This window comes from Barbatula barbatula, assembly GCF_947034865.1.
Source record: "Barbatula barbatula genome assembly, chromosome: 18".
NCBI lineage: Eukaryota > Metazoa > Chordata > Actinopteri > Cypriniformes > Nemacheilidae > Barbatula > Barbatula barbatula.
Window position 1 is genome coordinate 20749976 of NC_136781.1, and position 23198 is coordinate 20773173.

The following is a 23198-nucleotide window of genomic DNA, read 5'->3' on the forward strand; positions in this document are numbered from 1 at the left end:
TAGACATTTAGTATTATTAGAAACAATTGAATGGACAATCGTATTCCACACTCAGTCTTGAAAACATCAAAAGAAAAAGTCTTTAAAGAGATATGACCTTTCAATGAATGAAGTCCTTCGTGCATATGTCTCAGGAGGACACAATTGAAAATATTCGATTAAGAGAAATGTCACAGCACATAAGAACAGTGTCTTAGTTTGACAGTTGACATTGAAGAATTGACCTACGATAAGAACAACACTAAAATATAATGCAAACTTAAAAATAAAAGCAAAAAAACAAACTAACAACTCAAAAAAAGATTGTACAGACAGCATAATTATTCTTTGAAATTTCACACATATTATGTTAATATTGTTATTGTGAATTGTTTTAGCCAGGATAATTGTGTAGAGAAAATCTGATATTGTGACAGCCTTAATCACACCGAGAGTTTTAAGTCAACTCTTAATAATAAAGTGCTTCAAAAGGTTCTTCGATGCCACAGTAGAACCTTTTTGTGTAAATGGTTCCATAAAGAACCTTTTAAAGTCCCAGTGAAATTTAAATTTTGTATCGTTTATTGCACATAGTTAATGATTGGGGTCATTCTCTTTTTAAAACCGTGTGCCCTAATAATCTTTTGTTAAAATCTGAAAATGCACTTATGGCCTGAAGTGACTCCATCTTAGATGACGTATGTTAGACGGCTTGGGCGGAGCATCCGTTAACTGCCAGTGCCATTTCGTAATGCAACGGCTGTACACCCAATGGCCAACAGCAACGATACAACTTTGTTTACCTTTAAATTCAATGCACCCTGAAAGAGAAAGTGTAGGACAAGGCCCAGTCTTCTCTTGGGAAGAAAAGCTCATATTTGTCCTAAATGATCTAAGATGTCGAGCTCTTTATTGGCAATTTTCCCTTTCCCTTGGGTGAAAAGCCGCCCATACAGTTCATGTCATATAATCGGCTTTAATGGCAATACTGTCACTTCTAAATGGGCTCATGATCCCAATGGTTTATAGAATTATAGCTTTGCGTTGTCTTGCATTGTGTTGCCTGTGAATTGGTTTTTAATGAAGCTCTATCCATCTCATATGAGCTGGAAAGAGCATCACCGACCATTAAATAAATATAGTTCAATATTCCAGCAGCGAAATGATGATGGTCAAGCATTAAAAGGGCATTACAATGAGCATTTCCTTTTTAATTACATTAATTAAACATGACAACAACAACTAAGAAGACTGCGTTTGTGCAAGCGCTGTAAATGTTATCTTGGTTGAAAATATATTTCTATAAAGGTCCATTTTCAAGGTAATCATATCATTGTCCCTCACTTTAATTATGTTGTGTGCCTAACTGTGCTGTAATGATAAACCATGATGTACTTCTGTCTGTACACAATATTATCACATGTGTGTCTCCATCACAGCGTGTGCCGTCTCAGCATTATTTAATTTCACTCAGACAGAAAGCACAATTACAGTCTAAAAGAAAACATCATTCAAATATTGTGTAAGGAACATCAGTCTCCATCCTTTCAACTAATAAGCTTTAAATATGTTCTGAATAAAATAGATAAAGATCATAGGGTTGATATATGTCCAGATATATTTTAGATACATTTCAAATGTATTTTACAATTCAAGTTAATTTATTTATAGCGCACACTTAAAACAGCCACAAGACTGACCAAAGTGCTGTACAACGAATAACCAAAAACACATAAACAGAAATAAAAAAACAATTACATTTAAATCCAGAGGAAAACAGATCAGACTTTAGCGAGCACAGAAATAAGCATACAAATAAAATTGAATTAAAGTGGGTTACAGGTCGGCCAGATCAACAAGTATGTTTTCAAGCGAGATTTAAAACTGAGAAGAGAAGGTGCAACTCTGATCTCGAGTGGCAGATTGTTCCACCGCAGAGGGCCAGCCACTGAAAAAGTTCGATCCCCTCGACATGTGTCAGTCTGGACTGGGGGACTGAAAGGAGATTTTGAGCACATAGGCTTTTAGTGGGGGTATAAAAGTGCAGCTCTGACAGATGTCTAGGGGCTTAGTTGTGTAAAGACTTGTAATTTGATGGTTTTTACCGTAATTCCAAAGCACATGACAAAATCTTTAACAACATCATAATATTCTGTACAATTACAGTTTTTTAGATTATACAAAAAATTTATTGTAAACTTCTCTAAAAAAATGTTTTAAGTGTTAACTGTATTTGGATGCTCAGGGGGCCCGGTCCTCTCTCGTCAACAGTCCTGCCGGTTGTCCTCAGCTCCCGATCTCCTCCGTGAGAGATGCGGGACCGGTGCACGCACAGCTGATTGCATCTATCACTCACGCCACCGTGAGCCTCACGGCTCTCGTCCCGCCTTCCTCACCACAGTTTAAAAGAGTATTCCAAAGATTCTCAGATGCTTCCGGTAGAAATTAGAAGTGTAGAACAATGCACACGGCTGATATTACCCACAACTCACCGCGGGTAAGCCAAGTTTGGTTAACACAAAATTAATAAATATAACTATAGAGTTAACATTACATATGAAAAAATAAATAAATAAATACTTGAATGGAAAGAAAGCTGTATTTTGTCTAGGGAACAACGGCTATAGTACAAGGCGAATTGGGATGCAGCCAATATCTTAATTCAATTAATCTGTATCAATGTCTTTGTTCTGATGAACACAAAAGGAAACTATTTGGAAGATTGCTTGTAACCAAACAGTTCTTGGCCACTACCATAGTAGGAAAATTCCTTTATAAATGTCTTTATTCTGTTAAACACAAAAGAATATCTTCTGAATAATGTAGGAAAGCAAACAGTTTTGGTACACTTTTGACTACCATTGTCATTTTTAAAATTAGAATATTTTTGGGTGAACTAATCCTTTATGACATTGAATCGCTTTGTTCTTCCACATAGTTTTCCATAGTTTTGAGGGCTTTTTGTAATATGTTTACATTTTTCTTCTTTTCAGAAGTTTCTTGTTGTTTCTTCTTTGGACACACTGAAGGTAATCCTGTTCAATATGGGCCAGTCAGATACAGCCAACGTGACAGACGATGTGGTTCACAGTGAAGGCAACGTGGGCAATGACAGCATGAATCCTTACAAGCCCACCTTTGTGGATGATATCACCAAGCACCTGGGCGTTCAAATTTCTCTTATATTAGCCTATTCCCTCATCATCCTGCTGGGACTTGTGGGGAACAGCCTGGTCATTTACATGATCATTCTGTACAGAAACATGCGCACGGTCACCAACTTCTTCATCGCGAACCTGGCCTTGGCCGACCTGATGGTGGACACTGTGTGTTTACCTTTCACGCTGGTATACACGCTGGTGGATGAATGGAAGTTTGGAAAAGTCATGTGTCATATGGTGCCTTACAGCCAAGCTCTCAGCGTACACGTCTCCATTCTCACACTAACGGTCATTGCTTTAGAGCGCTACAGATGTATAGTCTTTCATCTCGGCCAGCGGCTCAACAGATGCACTAGTTTCGTCATTATCGGTCTGACTTGGGCCTTCGCCGCAATACTGGCCGGACCTTTGGCTATTTTCCGTGAGTATCGGCAGGAGGAGATCCCATATATTAACTTGCACATCGCGGTTTGCTCTGAGAAATGGCCCAATGGCACCAATCGGGACGCAGTCATCTACAGTCTGTCCATGCTTGTCCTGCAGTATGTCATACCGCTGACCATCATCAGCTATGCTTACATGTGCATCTGGGTCAAGCTGAAAAAACACGTCAACCCGTCCAACCGTAACGACAGCTTCGTCCGGCGCAAGAAAACCACCAAAATGCTGGCGCTTGTGGTTGTCGTCTTCGCGGTTTGCTGGCTTCCATTCCATGTGTTCCAGCTGACCAGTGATCTTGACTTGATTCTGAAGTTCAAAGAGTACAAACTAATTTATACCATGTTTCACATCGTGGCGATGTGCTCAACGTTCGTCAACCCGCTACTCTACGGCTGGATGAACCAGAACTACAGGAATGGCTTTCTCATGTTCTTCCGCTGTGAACACAAGCCAGATACCATCTACCCCGACGGCTCCTTCAAGACTCGATCTTGGAGAAGGGTGATTGTCAACGGGCACAATGATGGTCAGCCCACCGCTGCGGTCTAATCTCAAATCCTGCGTTCCATTTCGAAGGCCTCATCCCTATGCCCTAAGCCATTCAAAGGGTTGAAGGATGTAGTGGACAAAACAACTGCTATTGAAGTGCCCTTCTTTGTCATCATCCCATGCCCATAAGGAGCCGCCATCGTCACGCAAGAAATCATGGGGTTGTGAAGTGTCCATCAGTTTTACCCTTCAAAATCCTTCATTCCGAAGGGCCTTTTAAAGTGGCTAGTTATGAGCACTTCGGTTTGGGACGACCCTTCAATATGGCGGCAATAATTGTTTTCACTCCGAAGTGCCCTTCAGAGGGCAATACATCCCATTTGGAACGCACCGAAAGATTGAGGCTGTTGAGCCTATGATGGGCAACTAATGGGCATTCAATGGGCATACATATGAATGGCAGATTCTTATAGTACACTTTAAACATGCTGGATGGTTGGCTAAAATATGGACAAGGCCAGTTGTCGGTTTAACCTAACCTATAAATGTCCATGGTGTAAAACAACTCAGGATTTGGGTTTGAAAAAACTCGGCATAGTTATTTTAAAGTCGACGATTGCCTTTGTCTGTATTTTACCCAACCGTAGGTTGAAACCTAGGTGTTTTGCCAATGACTGATTTTTTAAGGCCTTTATCTCTGATGTCCTCTTTGGTTTTGGCAACATTGAATCTTGGGTTTATCATTGTTGTTGTGCATTTATACTGTAAAGTAATCTGTCAGATCTGATACAGATTAGGTAACTCTTTCATTAATTCAGCTATACAATAAATGTACGTACTATACCGTACATGCATACAGCAGGGAATTAGTATTCTGTACATTGCTTATGTTTATGCCAACACGTGACATTCGACAGTGTGAGTTATTGTAAATAAATAATAAATGTAATGTGTCAAAAGTGAAAATGTCTTGCATGATTTGTACTGTGTAAACAGACATTTATATAATGTAAATGCATTATGGTACTGATTGTATTAATTGTATAGTAAATTATGAAAGCTATAATGTACTTTGTATGATGTATGTATATGTGACATATTTAATCTTTATGATGTGGTACCTGTGAGATCAAATAAAACTGACTACTGAAGCTGCTATTATTAGAGGTGTATTACTGTGCAGATATAGCCCATATAGACGTGTAAAATTACCTGCATCACAGCAACATTTGTCTAAAGTGGTTATGAGCACTGAACAATAGCTTACACAGTGCTGTTGTTGCATTATTCATTGCCAGTGCAACTGGATTTTTTTATGCCGTAATCACTTTGTATTCTGTTTGTTGCAAACAGGGAAAGAAATAATAAAAACCTTTGAGAATGTAATGTGGCACAAGCATCTATTTAGACGGCACGGAGCCAACATATATAAACATACAGAGAGAATGATACAGATATGTTCATGTTCACATTCTGATCAAATTGCATCTGTCCTTTCCAATAGGTTATTTATTTACTGTAAAATTATGCGTTGACTATAGTAAAAATACATATGCACCATTTTTGCATTATGTTTTTAAAGTAACTTTATCTTCAGGAGTCTTAAGTCAAAATAACAAGTAAATCTATGTTGCGTTTACACAAATATATGAGTTCACTTTACTTAACCTTTACTTAAATAATTACCTAGCACGAGTTCAATCAACTTACAATGCTCATGTAGGCTGTACTTCAATTTTTAAATAATTTACCTTAATGTTCATATTGCATAGGGAAGTATATTATTATAACAAATAGTATTGAAATAATAAAGTAAATCAGTCATTGAATGATTCTCCACGGAATCTATTCTGATATGTGTCTCCTTTGTTGAGGTAAGATATATGATGGGTTGAACAGGGTCTACACCAAAGTAAACACGAATCACCTGAATGGTAACTTCACAGAAAACAATTATAAACAACAAAACAACATCAATAATACTAAATACATCTTAAATGTCTTTATACATCTATATGAAAAAAGCATGATAGTCCAACTTTTCAGGCGTAGCTTTGTACTGATAATATTAAGTTCATTGCACTGGAAATGTATTTTATATTTACTAAATTTGAACTCCATTCACATACTTTTGAGCTTTTCTTGTCATTTATATTTTTGTGTTGCAAAGGATTTTAAGTTAAGCTAAACATTTTATAGATTTGTATATTTTTAAGTAGAAGCTACTTAATATATGGTTATATACTAATAACATGGTTGTTGAGACAACGAATCACTTTTAGTGTGTGGGTGAAAAAGTACTTTATCACAGCGATTTTTAAATGTAAGTAAATTATATTTTCCGACTCAGTTATTGTAAAAGTAGCAATGAACAAGCCCTTTGAAGATGAAACATATTTTGTCATATATAGTGCTAGTTAACTTGAAGGTGTTATGTTTTGAAATCTACTAGAGCAAGAGTGTTAATAAATAATAAATCAATCTAATAATTGTCCGCCATCTACTGGACCTTTAAGGTAGTTTTTGGAGGTTTTGGAGTGAAGCTGAATATGTATTGACAAAGTACAAAAACTTTTGTACTATAACTAGCCAACACAATCATTGTTTTAGAAAGTATTTTGACTCTTAAATCACACTAAATAATTGATCGGTATCATTAAATTATTGTCGTCTTAAAAAATAACATGTCACAAAGTTTGCTTTATCTCTTGGTTTATCTCTGTTCTTACATGTAGGGGGACACCAAGATCATACCCGTTATGTATTTTTTAAAGAGTGTGTCAACTCTAGATGTTGATTTTAACCCCAATTTAATTAACGTTTATTTACACACCTTATACATGTACAAGAATGTGATTTATTGTGATAAATAACTTTTAAAAACGACCCCCTCTACAAAAAAACACGGTAAATTGATCATTCGTCATAATGCGTTGTGAAATGACTTACTCCTTACTGACCCTCCCTAACTGTTAACTAGGCACATTTTCATCCACAGTACATCCATATAATAGTATTGCGATTCCTAACCGTGACGATCGCACTGTAATCAAATGAATAATAATGTGACTTTTTGTCAAGAGTTTATAATATTAAGTCGGTTTTAACAAAGTCATGATGAACTGCACGTACTTAGACGGGTCCATGTGACTTCGTGAGCCGCTGCGCAGACCGATCGGCGTATTTCATGCCAGTACCGCGAGATCCACTTGAGAACTGCGCTTTCCAAGCGCTCTCGCGGTACTTTGATGTCATATTTCCCCACACGGCATAGAGTCGAGCCGGACGTGACGTTCCTCGACTCGGCAGCGACCTTCCTCTCGTCCGGCACGGAGACGGAACGCATATGCGCGCTCACGAAATGTAGAATAGAAAATCTCCTTAAACGCTCGATCTTCCGTTTACTGCGGTAAGTGTGGATTCATGTGCATGACCCAGGCGGGTTGTTTAGAGAGCACGACACGTGCTCTCGTTTCATTCAGAAACCACACCGGTCTACCCAGGTGTCAAATGCATAATGAATTACAATGTACATATGCTAAACAGCTTTGCGTTTTTTGGCAGCGACGCCGTCATGTTTGTTTGTTAAAACGTTAATATAAAAACTGCTACTTAGTTTCAAAACAATGACAAGTGGTTTTAATGCATTAAGGTCCTTCTACCATCTAAATGTGATTCCTGCGGGTTTAACTTCTTGTCATTTTGTGAAGAACGTCTTGTTCTCTTTTGCAGTTTTGAGTGGGAACAATGGTGAAATATTTCAGCTGTTCAGGCTTTCTGAAAAGCTCATGGGACCAAGTGACTCTGGCCTTCTGGCAGCGATACCCCAACCCCTACAGGTACAACGTACACATCACATACATTTGATCACCTATGAAAACGTCTGTTTGTTATATTATGACCAACTCTTTAATTTCATGTCTCCAACCTAGTAACCACGTTTTGACCGAAGACATTATATTTCGGGAAGTCACTCCCGAGAACCGGCTCATTTCAAGACGTCTGTTGACCAAAACAAGCAGAGCTCCTCGCTGGGCGGAGAAGTTTCTGCCGGCTCACATGTCAAAGAAAGCTTTTATCATTGAGGACTCCATAGTGGATCCTGAGAGCAGAAGCATGACCACACTGACATGGAACATCACCCACGCTCGTGTCATGGTGGGCTGCCGTCCTGTCTCTAATACATGCTGTGTTCGGGTGAATGATATAAAGTCTGGTTCAAAAATCATTTTTAGTACCCATATTTCTTAGCATTTTACATGTAACGGTAGTATTCAATGTAGTCAATATGTTTTGACACAAGTCATTTAGTAACTGTTTTAACAGCAGTGTTTTAATAGTACAGCATTTGGAGACATCGAATATGATACTTTATAGGCAGAGAGGGGTATTGTAAGAATATTGGTTCATAACTTTAAAACCGTAAAAGATTTAAGGCAAAAATGTGCTTGGTGGTCCAAAAAAAGTAACGGAGTTAAAAATGAGAAAAAACAGTGCTGTGTTTGACCTATTGGAATAGTTTCCAAAATACCTTTCGGAGAACGGTGTAATAAATGTTGTTTATTATATTCAACTGGTGGTGAATCAGTATTGTTGTAAATGTTTTGACAGAGCGAACTGTTTTATTCCATGTGTCTTAATAATATACACACATTTCTGCTAGTATTAATGTTTGATCTGATGGCATTTGAAGGATTTTAGCTGCTTTAAGTATTTGTTATTGCCATCCTGCAGTGGCTTGATTCCTGCTAACATTCCTATGAGTGGTCTTAGCAGGTGCTGACTACGAAATCTGCATCATGTTTCCTCTGTGTAGAGCATTGAAGAGCGATGTGTGTTCAGAGTGAACCCTGACAACAACAACTGGACCGAGATCAAGAGAGAGGCCTGGATCTCCTCTAACCTGTACGGCCTCTCTAGAGCTATTCAGGTCAGCTGGTGAAAGAGATGCTTGTAAACATGATATGGTCATGTTGATTTCGAACGCATCTTGGGGGGTGTTTATAGCTGACAGTTGTTTAGTGACAACAGTTAAATAACCTCCATTGACCTTTAACAACATGAATGTTTTTTTAAACTCTATCATATTTTCAGGAATTTGGTCTTGCCCGGTTTAAGAGCAACGTTACCAAAACCATGAAAGGCTTCGAGTTCGTCCTGGCCAGGATGCAAGGTAAGATGTCAGGCATGGAGTGGCCGTTTAGATTGTCATTTGATTGTAAACCTCCTCCGCTAAGCTGGTTCTGATCATCATGCAGGTGAAACACCCACAAGGACTTTGGCAGAAACCGCAACTGTGAAGGCCCGCGAAACTGCGCTCGCCGCCAAAGAGAAAGCTAAGGATTTGGCCTCTCAAGCACAGAAGCAGCAGTATGTATGATGGAAATGGCGGCGCAGGCGTCGTGCCTGGACTCTCGCCGAACGTAGCCGTGCCATTCCATCGTATAGTGCGCTAGTTTCCAACCGCTTTCCTCAAGGGCCAAGAAAAGGACATATTTTGGATGTGTCCCGTACGATTGAACTCATCAGCTCTTTACTGCTTAAGTACGACAGTATTTGAAGAACACACATGCTGTTCAACCAAAACCCTCCAGTTAACTTGATTTAATGCACCAACATCTTCCTGGTTAAAGTCAGAATTTACACGAGATGTTTGCATTTGAGATGTTTTCTTTACAAAGACTTAAATTAAAAACTTTACAAATAAATTAATTTAACTTATAACTTTCCAAGAATCTTCATATTCACTCTGGCTAAGGTCTTGTTTAGCAATGTTATTTGCAGCTTCAAATTGAAGTCGTGTCTGCATTGATGGGTCCACAGTTCCAGCAGTCTGTTGCGTTCTGCAGAGGGGCCTGATCTTTGGCACTGGAGATAATATATCTGATGGGATTGCAGTGGATGTCAATGTCCAAATACAAATGTGAAAGTTGTGCTAGAAAAAATGTTAAATGACTGAAACTGATTTGTGTAATGAAATCGTGAGACAATGTTTTTATAGCTCTTAACAATTGTTTGTGATCGACAGTTATCACTAATAAATATTTTCTATTTAGTTTTTTGCTATAATCGTATGTAAATGAAAAATTAATAGACCATTTCAGAGTGTTGTCTGGTTCTTAAAATGACTATTTATAGTTATGTTTAGGAAAGAATTTAGTTTTTGTTTCATTCTGTAAACTACCAACAATAATTTTTACAAAATTCAAATACAAATATTGATTCTGTTTGCATTTATTTGCAGAAAATGAAAACGGGAGAAACAGGTCAAAATAGCAGAAAAGCTGTTCTGTATTTTTTAGACCTCAAATACAAAGAAAACAAGTTCTTCTTATTCACTTTAAGGCAATACAACATACATTGTATTTTTTTAGAAAAAGTAAAAAAATTAATATGAACATTCTTTCTCCATTTACTCATGTCATTTCAAACCTGCATGACTTTCTCTCTTTTGCGGAACCCAAAAGAAGATATTTTAAAGAATGTCAGTAACTGAACAACGGCATTGACTTGCATTAGTTTTGTGTCCATACAATAAAAGTGAATGGGTTCGCTCAGCAACGTTCTTAAAAATATTATCTTTTGTGTTCTGCGGAAGAAAGCTATACAGGTGTAAAATGATAAAATACATTTCTTTTTTGAAAGGGCGAACTGTCCCTTTAAAAGAAAAATGTATAAAGTTAACTGAGAATATAAATTAACTGTACACTAAATCAAGTTATTGCTCATTTTGGTATAAGGTTTGTGGCATAAGTCACCCATTGCAAAGAGGTGTGCTATTTATGATTAGGCTAGTAGAAAGGACTTACACTGTGGTGCCGTGAATCCAGAACAAGACTTTTTAACAAAGACAAATCAACTTTACACAAATTAAATACATAAAATATTTATTTGTACAAAAGTTTATGTTGGTAAAAAAGAATAAAATGCTACATATGAGTACAAGGAGAGACATAAATACAAAGGTGTTCTTGGTCCAATGACATACCATTAGTTCATAAGGCATTTGGTGTCCAATGTATATACAATGTACATTTTGATGTGCACATAACAACGATTACTGTACAAACATCTTCAAACAAAAGGCATGTCCATAATAGTTTGCATAAATGAGTGATATGAGCACATATTGAACAGTTTGTAAATACAGCTTGGGTATTTTGTCAATACTACCGATCTACCGAATTACTGTAAAGGTGTTATAAAATTTAAAAAGGTAATAAAGATACTCTTTTACATGAGCATTTACTAATACGGTTCAGGGGAAGAATACAACAGTTTTATCTCTACCATAGAAAAAAATACTTCACTTTATAATATTTTTCTGGCTCCTGTTTTAGGTCTCAGCGTAAAAGCTTGTTGTTCGAATAGCACCAACTTTGATTTACTCAAACCAAAGCACAGGATTTAATAAAAAAGGATGAAAAAGCTATTTAAAAACAAACATTTTGGCAATACAAGTTAGCAGTTCACCAAAAATCATTTAAAGCCAAACTCTGCCCAGCAACAAACTAAGAAAAGAAATAAATATGAATTCTGAAGAAAGCATTTTTTTCTGCATCTGAATCGCAGAGTAGCCTTTGAACAAGCCTCCCCATTAGAAAAAGAATCCTATCAAACGTTGATAAACATTTCACACATTAGCAATCCTCACTGGAAAAACACACATGTAAAGACATAGCAAGTGCGTCTGCTTTGTGCAATGTATCAAAACTAGACTTTATGAATAACAACGTACAAATTAAATAAGCCGGATATTAAAGTATTTAAGTGCAAGCAAATGTGTACTGTAGGCTGACCCAAAAGTGAAGCTCATTAGCTGGATAGAAGACAACAAGCATGTACGACGTGATCATAACTTGTCAGGAAAAACAAATAAGTGGCGTGTGGAATGTATGGCACTACACAAAAAATTCCAGTCGTGATTTGGAAAGGTTTGCGGCGGTTGGTTCAAAATGTGAAAAACGTAAGGCTTTTCTGCGGCTACAGAGGCAAAGCCCATCAAACTGTGAGTGCTGTTGTGATGTTCCTCATCCTCTTAATACCGTTTCGTAATGTCTCTAGGCCCGGGATGGTCTGATCCAGTCATAACCAGTTATGATCTGATGAGGAATAGCTGTGGTCCACCTCAGCGTGAGATGATCCCAGTCCATCTGACTCCAGAGTCCAAACCATGCTTTCCACATCAATCTCAACATCCTCTGCAATGACAATCAATCACCCCGTCAGCTTGTATTGAATTATTCTCACTTACTGAAATATACTTGACATAAGTCACAGTAATATTTTGAATTATTGTTTTCATGTTCATACATTTCATCATTTATATACATTTTTTGCAATTCTGGTATTGTTTTAGTCACTTTTAGTTTTTAATTTCAAGTTAATAATGGTAGTACCTCTAGAACATCTTATTTAAGTGTTAGGGCAACATTTTCATTTATTTTTATGTTTATGTATTATTTATATTAAGGCCTAGGCTGTACTTGCAATTAGAGCATATATTTAGAGCCAAACGTACAGCCTGTTTCGTCGGCTACACAGGTACATTTTACCAAATCATGTTTTCTTCAGTCTGAAGAGAAAATAAAAAAAAGTGTTTTATTCAAATGTTAATCCTGATCTTATATTCACGTTCAGATGCTCACCTCTGTCTGAGTCAGACCTCTCGGAGGACATGGTTGATCCAAGGCTGTCATTGCGCATCCTCTCTGTGTTGCCCTGTAGTTTCTCCAGCCTTATGCGTAGTTCTCTCTGCTCCCAGCGCAGACGATCCTTCAGCACTTTGGCACGCTCATCCTGTTCCTGCAGTTTCTGCAACAGCACATGACAAAAGTTGACCAGTTAAACTCTGCTGCTCCATATATTCTGCCTCTAACCACCTTACCAGGATGGGTCAAAAAAACTCTTTTAAACCCCTCTTAAAGTTAACTTTATTAGCACATCAAAACACTGAAACCAGCTCTATTCGTCTGAAGCTAAAATCAGTATTGACATGGTAATCGGTAAATAAGGACTCTGCTATGGGCAATCTCATTTTGTGTTTTAGAGTAACACACACATAATGTAATAATGATTAGACTTGAATTTTAAGCAGATTTCACATTTGTCCAGGCCAAGATGAACTGGCTAAGTGGAGTTCCCAATATGGCTCCGTTATATATTGAATATTAGATATTACCGAGACAATTGTGCTGAACATTTAATAATGTGAATATTCATAACAGGAGAAAATGATTGTGCCAAATATTTCAACCTCCCTTCACATCTCACCTGCAGTGCAAAACGTAGCTTTTTATTATAAAAATGGGGAAATATGTGAATCTTTTATTTATTTAACAAAACATCTAGAATGTTATTTAAATCAGGTCTTTTTAACAAGAGCAAAAGAAAATGACCTTTTCAATTAATTCCAAAACATTAAGATATTTAGATGGTTTCAACATAAACAGACGTTATGTGGCCCAAACTTAACTTCCGGAAGACCTCCGCAACAAAAATCATTGATCATTTAAAACAATTCATATACAACGAAACATGTTGTTACATTATAAACGTAAACAGACTGGAAGTTAACATCAATGAAACCTTCTATATTGAGTATCAGAAAAATGCATCATTTGCTTAACCAAAATTTTATTTATCAGCTGTAGCACCCCGGTTCTTATTTGAAAAATGTTATTTTCATAAAGCCACACAAACAAAGGGAATTTGGTGTATTATATACGGGGGATTCCATGAAAATGTCAACCATACCATGAAAAAATAAGGTATTTATTATGATAACAGCACAGATGTTAAAATGTGGCTGTTGAAATAATCTCTCTTCAAATGTATACAGCATTTGTTTTATTTTTAGTTCATGATTTGTCATAGTCAGGTAAGTGCCATTTTCAGGATCACATATTCCTCATAAAGGGACGTCACTTCTCCATTAATTGGGCGTTTTTGCTTCAGGATTGTGCATTTTATTTCCCTTTTTAAAGTAGTGTTCACAGACCGACATTTTTTGATGTTTAGTCAAATATAAACAGATGCTTCGATTATTTGTTAGAAATGCATTCGTGGTGCACGAGTAAGCCGCTCACCTTGATGTGCACCTGTGCTTGTCTGAGCAGGTTAAGGGTCGTGTTCCTCACCGATTCAGAGGACAGAGGAACCTGCTGCTTCAGCTGATCCAGACAATTCCTCAGCTGAGCCCTCCTGCGACCACAAACACAGCCACGCTTACATCACGCGTGTACTTTAGCCAAAACCACAAAAACATGTTTGACTTCTTAAAAAGTACCTGTGTTTCTCCAATTCGTTGTGAACGGACCTGAAACCGAAGCAAACGTTGTTTGTTTTACTGTTACGAAGAATATTCCTCATCTGTTTATAGCTGCTATGCAATGACGTCGCAAACGAGAATGGCACTGCACATGTAACGTGTCCACAAACCCACCTGCTGTTGCCCGGCGAATGAGCCTTTGATTTCTGCTTCTTTCTCTTATCTGACTCTCCTTTACTGTAAAATGGAAGCACCGAAGCATAACCGTGCTCAGCTTCTGCAAGAAACATACGAATAATCAATATCCCAGCCCGCTTCCTTTTTCCGTGGCATATTTATAAACAGGCTTCAATATTTATAAACGGGCTTCAATATTTATAAACGGGCTTCAATATTTATAAACGGGCTTCAATATTTATAAACGGGCTTCAATATTTGACTCTTTCTTTGTAAAAATAAACACAGACAACCCGGTTCGCGTGTCCTGTCAGTGACAAAGATCACATCAGCTGGACGAGCCGAGGGCGCCTTTTGGTTTTGGCGCCATCAGATTGTTCGAAAGAATATTTGAAAAGGGGCGTCGCGTAGTAACGAACCCCGCAAACTCGTTCGGTTGTAAACTTGATACATTGTAACAACGTGAGAATAACGACCAGCGCTGCTTAACTTTCGAATCCGTGACGATTTGGCGCCTTTGTGTACAACACAGAAATGAAATGTAGGTCAGCGGACCAAACACAACAATATCAACAACGAGATCCATCCCGCTGCCGCGCCAAAACACAGCGGATCTCCGCACAATCCCACTCGCTCTCGTCTGTGAGAAAGTTGCATGGCCTGCAAACACTGAACGATGTGGAAAACATTCACGCAAACGGGAGAATGTTGTGAGCGGGCTCGGTCAACGCGAACGAAACAAGGAAGAATAATACCTCTTTCTCTCCTTTCCAAATATTCCGCTGCTTGCAGGAGCACTTGAATGTTGCAGGCATTTACCTCCATTTTAACACAAGATATTGTTTAAAAAGCGCCAAAAGAAAGCGACTCTATGATCTGATTTGAAGTGAAGCGACCAGTTCAGCTGCTCCAGCTCGCCACGTCATACGCGTCAGTGTCATCACGCCCTCCACGTACAAGAGCGCGCGGCCGCTCCCAAAACAAAACAAAACACGCGTTTAGACCATATGTGACCTTAGCCCCGCGCTAAACGCTCTTAGTACAAAGATGAGGGAAACTTTATTCGTAAGAAGAGTGGAAGGAACTGAGTTTGCGCTCCTGTAAAGTAGATTAAAACGATCGAACTTGAGGGACCATTGAGGAAAACTGAAATCCTGCGGGCTTTTATTTTGTGACAGTTCAAAGGCTGTGGTGAAAATACACAATCGTTCACGTAATAAAATGATATAATAATAGGAATCTAACAATAACAAAAATCCCGATGCGATACTATTTTAATTCGTAGTATTAAAATACGAAAAGTCGTAAACAAAGATTTGGGCAAACAGACATTGCATTTGATCCATTAGTTGGATTGAAGAAGAAGTCGGGAAAGCGGAAATCGTGTCTTTTTGTGAAAATCTGAATATTGCAAAATAAAAGGATTTCCAAGGCGAAACTTTAAAAAAGATGTTTTTGAAATGTAAAAAAAATACAAAATAATCCTGTAAATAAAAAGAGCTACATCCTTAAAACGTAATTGTTTTATGATATAAATAGTTATATTTTCTATCGAAACAAACGTTACCGGAAGTGACGATGTATGACGTTAGTTTGTTATGCGCACCAGCTGATCATCAGCCAGAGCCTCCGGACAACACAATTTATGCGCACCGACAGACGCAACCTTCAGCACGAGCTCCTATAAAACATCGCTTTCGGTTTATGTGGTAAATCGGTCTCGGCAGCAGCATGTTTGTAAAATGCAACGACGGCGCGCGTGTTCGCGCGAGGTGTTAAGCGCAGTAGTGAGGGCCAAACTGAGCCTGCCGAGGATCTCCGTGTGCGCTGTTATTTTGACGTTCAGCCTCCACATTATTACATAAGGCGATGGAAGACTGTGGACAGCACACGTCGCGTCCTCTCGTAGAGTGATAAACCTCTGCAGGAGACGAACAAAAGCTCAGCGGATCGTAATACTGGACATTCGATGCGAAGCTGCTAGATCACAACAGCGATAAAATGTGGTGGAAACTTTTCTTTTTGCTTCTGTATTTTTTCATGTTGTTTATTCTGGCTCGATTTTTCGAGGCCGTCGTCTGGTATGAAACGGGACTTTTCGCCACCCAGCTGGTGGATCCAGTAACTCTGAGTTTTAAGAAACTTAAAACCATCTTGGAGTGTCGTGGGTTGGGATACTCCGGCCTGGCAGAAAAGAGGGATGTCAGGGAACTGGTACAGAATTCTGGTAAATCTCTCAAAATCTGCCTGTTAAAACGGATGTTGTAGTGTTAAAACTGTGTGATAGATCTTTGAGCGTTTGCTTTGCAGGAGAACTGATGCAGGGGGAGCTGTACTCTGCTCTGAAGAATGAGAAGGAGCAGGTGGCATCTGACTCCAGCACCTCTTTCAATGGAGAAATGCACTTTTATGAATTAGTGGAGGACACCAAGGATGGTATCTGGTTAGTTCAGGTTAGTATTTTCCTTCATAAAAACGTTATTATTGTTATCCACTTCAGCTACATTCTAAAATTGCTTTTAATGATGGTTTTCAGTTCTTTTCGTTTTTCACCTTACTTGCTATTATTGATCGTATTGTAAAATCAAATGTTAGATTGACCATCTGCCACCCTGTTCTAGATATCAGTAATCGGTTGGCCATTAAAGAAAGTTCAGATGTTTACTCTCAGGTCTTACAAAAGGATTTGGTCGTGATGAGACCAATGATTCAAAGCCATTAATAATAGTAATTATTTAAAATGTGAACATGTACACACAGCAAATATGAATGATGGCTTTGTATGCATATTTGTGTATGACATATCTTCTTTATATCAGGTAATAGCTCAAGATAGAAATCCACTGTTGAGCACTGCCAACTGGAGCAAAATGGTACAGAAGGTTTCCCAGTTTGGCATTCGAACAGGCACTTTCAACTGTTCAAGTGACTCGAGGTGAGAACACACACAAAACCTGTGAACGGTTTTCATAAAACAACCTGATAAATACAGCAAGATGATGGAAATGCACATTTGTTTTCAGGTTTATTTCACATGCTTGTAAAATATGTTGTGATTATGAATTTTAAATGTGTGTGTTCTGCTCCGAAAAGGTTAAATAACCTTGCCGTGTTCTAGGTTAAATTATCTCATATTTTTAAAGACCCTGAGGGCGTATTACAGAAAGATTGTAACTTCGAATCATATTCTATCTGTTGGTAACCATGGTAATTTCAGTTAGGACCTCATTTAGGTCAAACGCTATTACAGAACAGCACTTTACCAAACTTATTAAAATTATATTTCCGCGGCACTAAAATTAAAAGCAGTGGCGGCTGGTGAAAAATATTCTCGGTGGGGCTGTGCCATACTTTTTTGTTTCCGTAACCATCGCAATAAAATCACCGCAATTCTGTGGCCGTCATCCAGCTGCGTAGCAATGTTCACCCTTCCTAATATGGCTAGCTTTACAGAGTTATCCATATGTGCCCTGGTGTTCTCGTGTTTCTTTACCTTCTCTGACAGGTGCTTCATATCCCTCACTCCGGTAACTGTCCATGCTGGATCTGTCCCCGTCGTTTTAAAAAGCAAGCACGGAAAGCAAAATAAAGCATTAGCATGGGTGCACCCAGCTAGCCAAGCCTTCCTGGTGTACCAGCTATGGGAGAAGCCGCGCATATACTGCTTCCCTTTTTCGCTAGCCTGCTGTTTGATTGAGAGGTCAGGTTGATCTGGGCCCAGCTCTTTCACCCGAACTTTCTCCGACAAAGTTCTCCTCTCAAACGGATCTTGGAGGAGAGATTTCACCGAGTTAGGGTTGGGTCTTGGAGGAGTAACGTCCGCGCTCGCCATTGTCGTTTAGTAAAAATGGCGCCCCTAGAGCCCAGTCCTTATTTTATCAGGGCTTGGGGCGATAAAATGATCGCCCTTCTTGGATTCTATTTAAGAACGCTGATTGGCTAAATTTTATGTCATACATTCATATCTTAAATTAGCAATTGGCTTAACTGCTACATAGACCCGCCTCCTTGGGGCACTTTCTCTATCGCCCCAGAGCTGATGAAGCGGTCAGACAGGCAGAGGAAAGGTTGCAAATATGATTTTGTATCATATTTTACATGTATTACTGGGTGCATTCCATATTTAAAACACACAAATATTGACATACTGATGTTTTTCTCATTATTATTACTATTTTTGTTTTAATTGTTTGAATTCTTTTTTTTTTTTGTGGCTTAAGGGGGGCGGCGCCCTAGCGCCCTCTATTGGCCGGCCGCCACTGATTAAAAGCTTGCCGGTTTGGTTTTTCCATTTTGTTAACCTCATCAGCAGCTCGCTTGGTTGCTTTTTTAACAGAAAAAGGACTGAAAGTGGATTGCCGAGCTTGATGGTGCAATTTAGGATTGCCTAAGTAGAGAAAAGATAAGATTTAGTAAAATAGGATCGGAATCCTAATCAAGTTAAGATTGGCTTCTGTAATTCAAACCTAATTTAACGTATCATATCTTAAATTAAGACCTAAGATAAGAAACTTTCTGTAATATGCCCTCTGGTCACTATGTAGATGTATATAATGGGTTTCTTGTCACAACATCAAAATGACTTCCTGCTCATTTTCTGAAAGGTTTTTGAATCTTGTTCCCAAACAGTTTTTTCCGCATTTTAAACAAAATAACTTCGGGATGAAAATTCATTTTGATACAACATTACAGCTATTAGTCACTGGGCCTCATTCATGAAACACTCCTAAATAAAGGAGTAAAATCAGAGTAATAGCATAAAACAAACCTTTCCGAAGACTTTACAGCAGATTCACAAATACTTCGCAAACGGCAGATTTCGCAGGAAAATGTGGGTATGTAAACAATTTCCAATCATTCGTTAACAGGGCGTGCATGCACGCTCATTCACATTAAGTATTATCCCCGCCTATGAATTACAGCTACCCAAATTGCGTATCTAGGATTGTAGTCACATGTAGTCATTGAGGTCATTCTCTGGTTTGATACATTATATTGCATAAATGCATAAGATACTAATTGGCTATATACTTACCAATAAATTAATCATTAAACTGTGTCCAACAAAGCGTTTTTCTGAACCCTGAAATAATAATACCTGGTGCTCTTCTGAAAACCACCAGCTGTTGGTGCTTGAGAACACTTTGAAGGCCCTGCTCGTTATTCTGGAAATACGTTGGTTGGTGTGATTTAGAATATCCGCAACAAGCCTACTTGTTTCTAGTATCGAAGAATATCACTTAATATGAAAATGCAGTGAGGGAAGGATGGAACGGGAGATTGACAGACGGATCGGTGCAGCTTCTGCAGTAATGCGGTTGATGTACCGGTCTGTCGTGGTGAAGAAAGGGCTGAGCTGCAAGGCGAAGCTCTCAATTTACCGGTCAATCTACGTTCCTACTCTCACCTATGGCCATGAGCTTTGGGTCATGACCGAAGAGACAAGATCCCGGATACAGGCGGCCGAAATGAGCTTCCTCCGCAGGGTGGCTGGGCGATCCCTTAGAGATAGGGTGAGAAGCTCGGTCACCCGGGAGGAGCTCGGAGTAGAGCCGCTGCTCCTCCACATCGAGAGGGGTCAGTTGAGGTGGCTTGGGCATCTGTTCCGGATGCCTACCGGACACCTTCCCCGGAAGGTATTCTAGGCCCGTCCGACCGGGAGGAGACCCCGGGGAAGACCTAGGACACGCTGGTGGGACTATGTCTCCCGGCTGGCCTGGGAACGCCTCGGTGTCCCCCCGGAAGAGCTAGAGGAAGTGTCTAGGGTGAGGGATATCTGGGCATCTCTGCTTAGACTGCTGCCCCCGCGACCCGGCCCCGGATAAGCGGAAGAAAATGGATGGATGGATGAAAATGCAGTAGCCATTAATATTAACTTCTCCACTGTTTTGTATGCTGGTTGGTCAATGTAGTGTTTGTCCCGCCTCTTCTCCACTGTGATTGGATGGCGGTGTAATAAAGGACAGTGACGCGTTTTACCCAAAGTTAAGAAGTAAAAAATTATAAAGAACGCTTGAAATATTATTATGACATTTAGTGCATCAAAATGCAGTGTCATTAGTTTGTCTAAAGAACACCGAACATTACGTGAAGTTTTACGCACTATTTACACGTGGTATGGAGCATGTGTACATTCCTTTAATACCAACTAACATTTTGAAAATATGAATAAATATGAAAATGTACATCAAAATGACTACGAACGATTTACACCAAAAACCCTGTTTCATGAATGAGGCCCACTGTGTGCATTGTACGCATTGTTTTAATTTGTTGTGAACACACATTCAAAAACTCTTCATGAACCCCTTTGCATTTCTTTGTTAGGTATTGCCGTAAACGGGGCTGGATGAAGTCCACTCTCATCATGTCTGTCCCACAGACCTATGCATCCAAAGGGAAGGTCATGTTAAAGGAGTATGATGGCAGACGCATCGAAACCGAGCACATTTTTAAATGGATGACTGCACACGTGGCCTCGCGCATCAAAACCATCCGTTTCTCTCAGCAACTAATGGATGACTGGTACCAGATGGAAAAGCAGCCAGTAAAAATGTTCTTGTTTGCCAAATTGGTTCAGCCTCCAGCCTTCTTCTCAACTCTCAGCATCAAATTCACAGGTCGAATAGAATTTATCTTCGTCGACGTGCGCAACTGGGACAATGACACCTGCCTAGAGGAGATTGGGGTACGGCGAATGCCCTCGTACATCCTCAAAACACCAGAAGGTATCTACAGATATGGCAATAGCACTGGAGAATTCATTTCCCTGCACGCCATGGACACATTTCTTCGCTCTGTGCAGCCTGAAGTCAATGACTTGTTCGTTTTAAGTTTGGTCACTGTCAATCTGATGGCGTGGATGGACCTTTTCATTACGCAGGGAGCCACCATAAAACGTTTTGTAGTTTTGATCAGCACGCTAGGGACTTACAATTCTTTACTTATCATTTCCTGGCTACCCATCCTAGGTTTCCTACAGCTTCCGTACCTGGATAGCTTCTACGAGTACAGCCTGAAACTGCTGCGCTTCGCAGACACCACTACGATTGCCTCTTGGGTCCGAGCCGATTGGACCTTCTACTCTTCTCATCCAGCTCTTTTTCTCAGCACTTATCTTGCCCATGGACTTCTCATCGACTATTTTGAGAAGAAAAGAAGATGTAGCAACGAAGATCAAAATGCAAACAACCTAGAATGGTTATCCAGTCTCTGGGATTGGTACACCAGCTATTTGGTGCATCCCATTGCCTCCTACCCGAACTTTGAGTCCGACTGGGACGAGGATCCCAATTTCCTTTTAGAAAGGTTGGCTTTTCCAGATCTTTGGCTTCGCCCACTCGTGCCAATAGACTACATCAAGAACCTACCCACCTGGAAGTTCAAACTCACACGGCCTACGGGATCCAACCTAGAGGACCATAATAACCGAAAGAAACATGAATCAAGCCCGAATGACGTCTCCAGCTTGGAAGGGGAATCACGTTGCTATAGCTCAGAAGTTCATGACGGCTGTTCGGCTGCCAAAGAAGAGTCGTGGTCTGGTGGAGAGGAACATGACAACGACTGGTCTCATTGGCCCGGTGGCATGCTCCATTGCACCGAGTGTGTCGTATGCCTTGAGAACTTTGAAACTACTTGCCTTGTCATGGGACTACCCTGTGGTCATGTGTTTCACCAGCAGTGCATTGTGGTCTGGCTAGTTGGCGGACGGCACTGTTGTCCAGTGTGCCGGTGGCCATCCTACAAGAAAAGACCTGTGATGCACCTTCACCCGACTGAGCAGCTTGAACCAGAATAGCCTGTGTCACTTTTTCCTGCACTTACGTTAAAACTAAAAAAAAAACTAAACTTGATGTGTTCATCCTTAGTCTTTAGATTCAAAGCATTGGCTCCTCGTTTTCTTTGTGTTGTAATTTGCACACTTATTAGCGTATAAGAGCAAATGTATTATTTCAAATATTGTTGGATATATTTTTGATGGGGAAATATGTGATTTGAATCATATGCCTTGTACTTAGAAAAAAAGAAAATAGATTTTAATGGCTAAAATATGCAAATAATAAAGTATTGAATTGTAAATTCAATGCATATGATGGAAAATGTTCTGTTGTAGCACTCATCATACATCCCAAAGACGAAAAAATCCATATGTATCTGAGAATTACATCTTGTATGTGTTCAGTGTCTCTGCGATATATAAATGTGATTAATCTGTCTAAAATTGAGTTGCCGGCGTCATTTGGGATTAAAAACACCAAGGGATCTTTATAAAAAAAGATAAACTCAGTGGGCATTTGAATCAGATATTTAAGAACAGTTGAAGCTTTCAATAATACTGCCCTGTGTACTATGTCTAAAATGACTTGGGCATTGACATGCAGTTTTCACTGACTCCTTCTGGAGTTATTGTCTTGTTGGAGCATGTAGTTCTATTACCTCCGAAAAGCATTTCCGTTTACTTAACACTACCGAAACCTTTACCCCTTCTGCTGGGATTTGGGAAAACAGATCTGTAATGACATTTAATTTAATAAAGTCAACTTGCTCATCCACGCTACATGTGTATGCATTCATTTTTGAGAGAACTGCGACTCCTTGGACTTAAACAACCCAAAACACAAGCTACTGCAAAAGCAATGCTCACGAAGATAACTGGTCATCAAAATAAATGACAAAAT

At 39.3% G+C, this 23198-nt stretch overlaps 4 protein-coding genes across 5 annotated transcripts; 3 read left to right on the plus strand and 1 right to left on the minus strand.

The window, feature by feature from the left end:
• Positions 1-3023: 3023 nt before the first annotated feature.
• Positions 3024-4130, plus strand: npy7r (neuropeptide Y receptor Y7; the record flags this gene model as incomplete). Its single annotated transcript, XM_079480299.1, has 1 exon — positions 3024-4130. The coding sequence occupies one exon, from the start codon at positions 3024-3026 to the stop codon at positions 4128-4130; it is 1107 nt and encodes a 368-aa protein (XP_079336425.1).
• Positions 4131-7348: 3218 nt separating this feature from the next.
• prelid1a (PRELI domain containing 1a) lies at positions 7349-10635 on the plus strand. The gene is made up of 6 exons (XM_079480497.1): positions 7349-7479; positions 7803-7909; positions 8003-8228; positions 8887-9000; positions 9165-9243; positions 9329-10635. Exons 2-6 carry the CDS (start codon positions 7818-7820, stop codon positions 9448-9450), a joined length of 633 nt encoding a protein of 210 aa, XP_079336623.1. The 5' UTR covers positions 7349-7479; positions 7803-7817; the 3' UTR covers positions 9451-10635.
• Positions 10636-10887: 252 nt separating this feature from the next.
• On the minus strand, positions 10888-15652 carry mxd3 (MAX dimerization protein 3). 2 transcript variants are annotated; one of them, XM_079479510.1, is made up of 6 exons: positions 15273-15652; positions 14515-14617; positions 14359-14388; positions 14159-14273; positions 12719-12884; positions 10888-12271 (listed from the first exon to the last, which is right to left on the minus strand). In XM_079479510.1, the coding sequence occupies exons 1-6, from the start codon at positions 15340-15342 to the stop codon at positions 12156-12158; spliced, it is 600 nt and encodes a 199-aa protein (XP_079335636.1). In that variant the 5' UTR covers positions 15343-15652; the 3' UTR covers positions 10888-12155. The 2 variants fall into 2 exon arrangements, with proteins under 2 accessions (XP_079335636.1, XP_079335635.1); XM_079479509.1 differs by having other exon boundaries at positions 10927-12271; positions 14359-14617; positions 15273-15450.
• Positions 15653-16079: 427 nt separating this feature from the next.
• rnf103 (ring finger protein 103) lies at positions 16080-23076 on the plus strand. Its single transcript, XM_079479511.1, has 4 exons — positions 16080-16744; positions 16828-16970; positions 17337-17452; positions 20845-23076. The coding sequence occupies exons 1-4, from the start codon at positions 16519-16521 to the stop codon at positions 22316-22318; spliced, it is 1959 nt and encodes a 652-aa protein (XP_079335637.1). The 5' UTR covers positions 16080-16518; the 3' UTR covers positions 22319-23076.
• The last annotated feature ends 122 nt before the right edge of the window (positions 23077-23198 follow it).